The sequence below is a fragment of the Sciurus carolinensis genome, chromosome X, assembly GCF_902686445.1.
Source record: "Sciurus carolinensis chromosome X, mSciCar1.2, whole genome shotgun sequence".
Lineage (NCBI taxonomy): Eukaryota > Metazoa > Chordata > Mammalia > Rodentia > Sciuridae > Sciurus > Sciurus carolinensis.
Genome location: NC_062232.1, coordinates 54,315,435 through 54,323,745, shown reverse-complemented (window position 1 = coordinate 54,323,745; position 8,311 = coordinate 54,315,435). Strand labels below are relative to the sequence as shown.

Genomic DNA, 8,311 nt, shown 5'->3' with positions numbered 1-8,311 from the left:
ACGTTTAGTGAGCTTGTGTACCTTGTTGAAAGTGCAGATCTGCGAAGCGCTTGGCATCTGTGGTGCCGAGTTCTGACTGGGAATTAGGTTCCAATCGCCTCTCTCTGCTTTTGGCCTAGAATAGGTATTCAATAATGTTTGCACTGCTTAAAACTCTTACAAATCCCTTAGAATTCCTGCATCTGGATAATGGGTATGCTAATACCTCCTTCAAAGGACTGTTGTTAACATTAGAAACTAGGTATGCACAAGAAAACACCTGTTAAACTCTGAAATGCTGGCTTTAATCCCTCAAGTCCTTTATGGTCTCCTTGAAGGTTCCTAACCTTTTTTGGTTCGCTAAACTTTTAAGGTAAAAATGAAAGCTGTAGACCTTCTTTCCAGAAAAATTTAAATACTCGATAGACACCCTGAAGCGCATCCTTGTATCCCCAATGTGTCAATGAACACCAGGTTAAGAACCTTTGCTTTAGGTAAAGAGGCACCTACTGAGTAACATGCTTTTCTGACTTTATTACCTTTAATCCGCAAACAGCCCCATGATCTAGGGATTGTAATTGTCTCCATTTTGTGGATAACGAAGCTGATTTTCTTTTCTTTTCTTTCTTTCTTTCCTTTCTCTCTCTCTCTCCTTTTGTTTTCTTTTCTTCTTTTTTTTTTTTGTATTGAACCCAGAGGCACTTAGCCACTGACCCACATTCCCAGCCCCCTTTAAAAAATTTTTTTTGGAGACAGGATCTGCTTAAACTGTGAGGCTGGCTTTGAATTTTCAATTCTCCAGCCTCATCCTCAGCCTCCCCAGCCACTGGGATTACAGGCAAGAAGCTGATTTTCAGAGGGAAAATTTTCTTGTCGAATGCTTCCCATCTACTAAAGTAACAGAGCTGGGACTAGGATTCTTTCTTGATTCCAGAGAAAACATTCTATTATGGCATTGTCTTTTAGAGAAAAGACAGCTAAAGTACCACATTAGCAGGTATGGGGCACTGGGTTTGATCCTCAGCACCACATACAAATAAATAAATAAAAATAAAGGTCCATTGACAACTTAAAAAAAGTAAAATAGCAATAACAAAATGTTACTGAATCACAGTGGGGAGAAACGTTAATTCTAATTGGGAAGAGGAAAATATATTGGAAGTGATAACATTTGACCTAGCTCTGAAGGACTTTAAAAAAAGAATTAATTTAGACCAGTTTTAGGTTTATTGCAATATTGAGCAGAAGGTACAGAGAATTCCCATATACCTCCCCCTACATGCATATCTCTGCCATTATCAACGTCCCTGCCCTAGAGTGGTGCATGTGGTGCATTTGTTACAACTGATGAACCTACATTGACACATCATTATCACCCAAAGCCTGGATTTTTTTTTGTTGTTTTGTTTTGTTTTTGTCTGCTGGGGATGAACCCAGAGTCTTCTATTCCCATTTCCACCAGCAATGAATGAGAATTTCTGTTGCTCCACATCCTTGCTATCTTTGGTGTTACCAATATTCTGGATTTTGACCATTCTAATAGGATTTTAACCTAAAGAAATTTAGGAGGTTAAACCCACTCAGACCCAGACGGAGAGTAAATGCATAATGAGGTATCCAGTGTGACTGGAGTTGATGATAGCAACTTGCAGTTTTTTTGAAGGTCATGAATAGCTATGTCTGTATTTCACAATTCTGGGAACTGAACCTTGTGTATGCTAGGCAAGCACTCTACTGCTGAGCTACATACTCAGTCCTGTTTTACTTTTGAGACAAGGTGTCAATTAGTTGAGGCTGTTCTTGAACTTGTGATCCTTCTGCTTCAGCCTCCCAAGTAGCTGGGATTACAGGTGTGTACCACCATGCCTGGCCATGAGTAGCTTTTGAAGTCTTTTGAGCTGGATAATGCCCTCTGTAGTGGGTTGGATGGTGACTCCCAAAAAGATATTGTCCACTCAGAACTTGTGAATGTGACCTTCTTTGACAAAAATAATTAAGGTAAGGAGCTCCAGATGAGAACATCCTGGATTAAGGTGGACCTTAAATCTAATGACAAGTGTCCTTACAAGAGAAGAGAAGGGTAAATGAGACACAGGGGAAAAGAGGTTATGTGAAGACAAAGGAGGAAATTTGAGTAATGTGTCTACAAACCAAACAATGCCAAAGTTTGCCAGCAGCCACCAAAAGCTAAGAGAGGGGCATGAAACCTATTCTTCCTCAGACCCTTCAGAAGGAACAAATTCTCAAAATACCTTAATTTTAGACTTCTGGACTCCAAAACTATGAGAAAATAAATTTCAGTTCTTTTAAGCTACCCAGTTTGGGGTAATTTGCTATGGTAGCCTTAGTGAACTAATATATTCTGGACCATATAATCCAGTTTTTCTTCTTTCCTTTCTTTCTTTTTCTTTTTTGGTACCTGGGATGGAACCCTGGGGCACTCAACCATTGAGTCACATCCCCAGCCCTTTTTTGTATTTTATTTAGAGACAGGGTCTCGCTGAGTTGCTTAGGGCTTTGCTACATTACTGACGCGGGCTTTGAACTCTTGATCCTCCTGCCTCAGCCTCCTGAGTTGCTGGAACTATAGGCTATAATCCAGTTTTCTTGAGACACCCAATCAAGTGCACCTTTCTTCCACCTGATTTCCTATCCCCTTTTCTGTCTGGTAAAATTACTTTCATTCTGTCAGTTTCTCTCAAAGAACACCTCTTGAGCAGAGCTTTCCTGAACTCCCCCTCCCCCTCCATCTTGGTAAATTTAGTTACTTCCTCTTCTGTGCTCACATACTTTGGAGCACATCTATGTTATTGAACTTATTATGCTATATTGTGTTGTTTGTTTATGTCTTTCCCACTTATCTATGAGCTTCTAGAATGATGAGGATGTCTTATTTGTCTGTATATTCTCAGAACATAAGCACTGTGCCTGGCACATATTAAAGACTCAATAAATGTTTGCCGGATAAACAATTTCTGTAAATAGCTTCTCCACTCAGCTCTGTTTGTGAGCAAGGTAAATCTGGCCACAGAATGGAGAATGGATTAGAAAGCAGAGAGCCTTTAGAAAGGAAGACCAGCTAGTGGGTTCCAGTAATAATCATGACTAGAGGTAATGAAAGGCTGATTTAGCACAGTGGCTGTGGTAATGGAAAGGAGGAAACTGCTGGGAGAAACACCACAGAAGCAGGGCTGATTGGATTCTCAGGGTGGGGTGGGGGGAGTTGAAGAGGATCCTGAGGTTTTAAGTCTGGGTGACTGAGAGGGTGACGGTATTGTTAACTCAGAGGGAAGACAGGAAGAAAAGCAGATTTGGAGGAAGATGGGGAGTCTGAAGCTAGTATTGTTGATTCTCCATTTCTAAAGTCAGACCTGCTTACCAGTCTCCACAGGGACCCAGCTCAGGCAGCAGCTAAGGGTGGGTATTCTGGTTCAGATTAGGTCAGAGGAAAGACAGCTATATATGTGCCCGCAGGAGCCAAAACAGTATTTTCCATCCTCCCAAGACAGTAGAGCTTTGATAGAGATTTAGGGGCAACTGAGCCAAGGAAGGATCATAGCATATGATGGCAGGGTGTGGGGGTGTTCAGACCCTCCACTATAAAAGAGAATTAGAAGAGAAGGTCACTGGGAACTGTGGCAGTGGGGGTGAACAGATCCTTCCCAGGATCTAGATGATCTGAGGACACTTGAGTTTGTGACTTTAGTCTCTACATAACACCATCTTTTATAGCAGCACCTAACCTCCCGGAAGACTTAGCCTTGTCACTGAACACATTTGCCACACCCTCTGAAAAGCCCTGGTTTCTAAGGTTCTTTCCACCGGAAGCCATGATAGAAGGAAATGTGTGGGTAGGGAGGGCTAGCGGGTGAGGGGCCCAGGTTCCCGACACAGACTACACCCGGGAAACGAAGAGCAAGCACCATGTTGAAGCCATCATTGCCACTCAGATCCCTCTTATTCCTGCAGCTGCTTCTGCTGGGGGTGGGGCTGAACTCCTCGGTTCTCACACCCAGTGGGAATGAAGACACCACAGCTGGTGGGAAATCTGGGACTGGAGGAGGTTGGTGGAGAGGGGGGCTATGGGAAGGGGCCATACAGATATCTGGAACCTGCCCAGTGGCTATTACAACAATGTGGGCTACAATGAAGAGTGGAATGGGGAGGACAAGGGAAGGGTACTCCACCTCACACTACTCCTTTTTCTGACCATCATTTCTTTTCTTTCCCTCCCCCACTCCATTTTCTCCCCCACCTAGATCTCTTCCTGACCTCTATGAACCCTGGGTGCCTTAATGTTACTACTCTGCCCCTACCAGAGGTTCAGTGCTTTGTGTTTAATGTCGAGTACATGAATTGCATTTGGAACAGCAGCTCTGAGCCCCGGCCTACTAACCTGACTCTGCACTATTGGTATGAGAGGGAAAAGGGGATTGTTCAGGGGAAAGAGAGGAGGTGGGCTGGATGAGAAGGACTACATGGGGTCCTAGAAAGAGGGTAACCAACCTCCCAGACACCCCTCTGTTTTCTCATGAAATTTAAGTCAGTTCAGACTAGATGAGGCTAGGCTGTGGACAACTGCAGTACCCAAATTTGCCCCACCATTCCTCTTCCTTCCAACCTTTCTCTAGGTACAAGAAGTCTGATAATAAAGTCCGGGAGTGTGGTCACTATCTGTTCTCAGAAGCGATCACTTCTGGCTGTTGGTTTCAAAAAGAGGAGATCTATCTCTATCAAACATTTGTGGTCCAGCTCCGGGACCCCCAGGAACCCAAGAGGCAGACTGAATGGGAGCTAAAACTGCAGAATCTGGGTAATTTGGAAAGAAGTAGTCAAGAGGCATTGGGATATGTGGAGTGGTGTTCTTTCCCCATTGTTGTACATGGGCAGGAAGGAGGAGGTAGGGAGGGGGTAGGGATGGGGATGGGAGGAGGGATAAGGTAGGCACTACCTTCAAGATCCTGACTTGTCTAGGCCAGGGGAATGACCACACATGCACACATATCTCCAGTGATCCCCTGGGCTCCGGAGAATCTAACACTTCAGAACCTGAGTGAATCCCAGCTAGAACTGAAATGGAACAGCAGATACTTGGACCACTGTTTGGAGCACTTGGTGCAGTACCGGAGTGACCGGGATCGCAGCTGGACTGTGAGTGACTGGGGACATGAATGCAGCAGCTAAGGTCAAATAAGTATGGAATAAAAGATTCAGCTGACCAGATAGGAGCACCTAATACCAAGCTCCTGTTCTTTGCCTCCCAGCTTCTCTGTGTACCACCCCTTCAACCATTTTCCCTATCATCACCAGTGAGTTTTCATTTAGGTTTCACTACCCATAGGCTTCCTGACACCAGATAGACAAGAAAACAAAAGGAAGCCATTCAGGGGATCTGGAGGGAAGGCATTAGATTTAGGTCAGTAAAGGGAGCTGTGTGGATTGAATAGTCAAGAGAGAAGGGAAGCAGTAGAACTGGGAAGAATCAGAACAGGGTTTCTTCAGAACTGGGAAGAAACAGAATTTAAAAGAACTGGAACATGACACTGTAGTGTAGGCAGGACTTTAATTCTTACTTCATCTTTCCTCACTCTTTCTTTCCAAGGAACAACCAGTGTATCACAGACACAGGTTCTCCCTGCCTAGTGTGGATGGGCAGAAACTGTACACATTCCGGGTTCGGAGTCGCTTTAACCCACTCTGTGGAAGTGCTCAGCATTGGAGTGAATGGAGCCACCCAATCCACTGGGGGAGCAATACTTCAAATGGTAAAATGGGTCAAATACATGACCCCAAGCTATGAGCCTCGCACCCCAGTCTTCCTAATACTACTGTCTTATGCTTCTTTTTTTAAAAAAAAATTGTAGTTATAGATGAACAGAATGCCTTTATTTTATTTGTTTATTTCTATGCAGTGCTAAGAATCAAACCCAGTGCCTCACATGTGCTAGGCAAACGCTCTACCACTGAGTCCCAGCCCTGTCTTTTAGCTGTAGGTGGGCTGAATACCTTTATTTTATTTTTATATTCGTTTATTTTTATGCAGTGCTAAGGATCAAACCCAGGGCCTCACACATGCTAGGGGAGTGCTCTACCACTGAGCCACAACCCCAGCCCTGTCTTATGCTTCTTATTCCTAATCCCCCAAACTTGATGCCCCTCCTCCCCTCACTTTTCAACCTCAACCCCAAGGAAGCAAGGTTTTTTCTGTGTAGGGTTGGGTCAATGTATCACCAGAGTAAGGGAGTGGATTGAGAAGGAGACCAAAGGGTGCTCAGGGGGGTATGGAATGTGTAATATTTCCCCACAGCATTCCAAAGAGTCTACATGGTGAAGATGGCCTTGGAACCAGACTGACCCCTTTGATTCTGTTTCCTCATCTGTTAAATATAGATAAGGATTTTTCCTCCCTCTCAGTGGTTGTTGTGAAGATTAAGTACAGGGAGTGTGTTTAGCACAGTGCCTGGTGCCTAATCATAGAGGCACCACAAATGTAAGGCCCTTTTTCCTTTCCTTTTTTTCTGTAGAGAATCCTTCATCATTTGCATTGGAGGCTGTGCTTATCCCCATTGGCTCCATGGGATTGGTTTTTAGTCTCATCTGTGTGTATTGCTGGCTGGAACGGTAAGATTTCAGGAAGCCCAGAAAAACTGAGATGGGGATAACTGGGAATAGTGGAGGAAGGTTATTTCAGGGTCTTCAGGTGTAGAGAACAGGATAGTGAGGAATGAGAGATCACTCAACAGGGCATGGTGGTGGGAGGAAGCTATGGGCACAGAAAACATGGAATCCCTTCCATCCATATGGGGCAACTGGGAGAAGGATAACGAAAGACCTTTAACCTACATTTTCCTGTTCTGGCTTGCTCCCCCACTCAGGACAATGCCTCGAATTCCCACCCTCAAGAACCTAGAGGATCTGGTCACCGAATACCACGGGAACTTTTCGGTGAGAATGCTGTCATAAGCATACTGCAGTCTGTCAACTGCTAACTGCCTGCCAGCAAGACTGGGTGGGGGGGTTTGGACAGAGTGAAGGGGGGCCTGCACTAACTGTCAGGATGTGGCTGACCAAATGGGGGATGGGCTAGACAGAGAGAGACACACAAAAGAATAGATTATGGTGTGTGTGAGATGAATGGAAACAGTAGTATTGGGGGTTCAAGGAATCTGGGCACCCCTTCCGTAATCATAGTGATTGCAGACATCATGAGAGCTCCTTTGGCACCAAGCCTGGGTCTTTTGCTTCCTGCCCCTAACTGACCTCTGACCTGGAAATATTTGTCTTTAGGCCTGGAGTGGTGTGTCTAAGGGACTGGCTGAGAGTCTGCAGCCAGATTACAGTGAACGACTCTGCCTCGTCAGTGAGATTCCCCCAAAAGGAGGGGCCTTAGGAGAGGGACCTGGGGGCTCCCCATCCAGCCAGCATAGCCCTTATTGGGCACCCCCATGTTATACCCTGAAGTCTGAAACCCCAATACCCTGACAGAACTCCAAGGTCCTACAGCCTCAAGTGGTACTAACAATGCTCACTGCCACTTCCTGTGGCTAATTTTGAATTCTGTTTCCCATGTAACTTAACTGCCCCTTCATTCAGTATCCCCTACTTTTGAATTGCCCCTTTATCCTGTACATGTTTCTTATCTCCCCCAATCTGGCCCTTCCTTTTTACAGGACACTATCTCCCTCTCTCTATCCCTTGGTCCCTTCCCTCCCCTTTTCCACCTACCCTTTGATTGTTTCTGAATCAAGAAATAAAGTTTCTGTTGACATTCATCAAGAAGTCTGTCATGGGGGTGGGGAGCAGGGGAAACATGGGATACAATGAGGGTGGGAGGCATGGTGCAGGATTAGGAAAAAGGAATAGTAGAGTCAAGTTGGGGAAGGGGTAGTGCTATAAATTAACAAAAGGGGTGCTGTTCTGAACACTTATTTTTCTCCATTACATTTTTGTACTCATTCCAGAGTCCAGTTCAGAGTTAGATTTGCCATGTTGTTCCCATTCCCCACAAATCTTTTATAGACACCCACCCAAGTTCTTTCTTCATACTTACTCTACCTTCTGTTTCTGACCTCATAATCCCTCAACTGCAGCCTCAGGCCCCACCCCTAGGGATGCTGATTATCCACATCTGCCACTAGTTCTCTCCCCAGAGTCTGCCCAGTCCGGGCTTCCTCAGCCTATGAGATCCATCTGCCTCTCTGGTCCTCCAACCCTATGGGCCCACTTGACCCCCTAGGGCCTCTAAACACCCTCCTTCCACATGACTCATCAGGGTATTCTCTGGAGGGTGAGATGATCTTGAGAGCATGTTCATCTTCATCAAACATGGAGG

The 8,311-nt window shown here is 45.1% G+C and overlaps 1 protein-coding gene across 2 annotated transcripts; it reads left to right on the top strand.

The window, feature by feature from the left end:
* Window positions 1–3,850: 3,850 nt before the first annotated feature.
* Window positions 3,851–7,751, top strand: Il2rg (interleukin 2 receptor subunit gamma). 2 transcript variants are annotated; one of them, XM_047536087.1, is made up of 8 exons: window positions 3,851–4,018; window positions 4,239–4,392; window positions 4,611–4,792; window positions 4,991–5,130; window positions 5,582–5,744; window positions 6,504–6,600; window positions 6,855–6,924; window positions 7,267–7,751. In XM_047536087.1, exons 1-8 carry the CDS (start codon window positions 3,904–3,906, stop codon window positions 7,459–7,461), a joined length of 1,116 nt encoding a protein of 371 aa, XP_047392043.1. In that variant the 5' UTR covers window positions 3,851–3,903; the 3' UTR covers window positions 7,462–7,751. The 2 variants fall into 2 exon arrangements, with proteins under 2 accessions (XP_047392043.1, XP_047392042.1); XM_047536086.1 differs by having other exon boundaries at window positions 3,852–4,042.
* The last annotated feature ends 560 nt before the right edge of the window (window positions 7,752–8,311 follow it).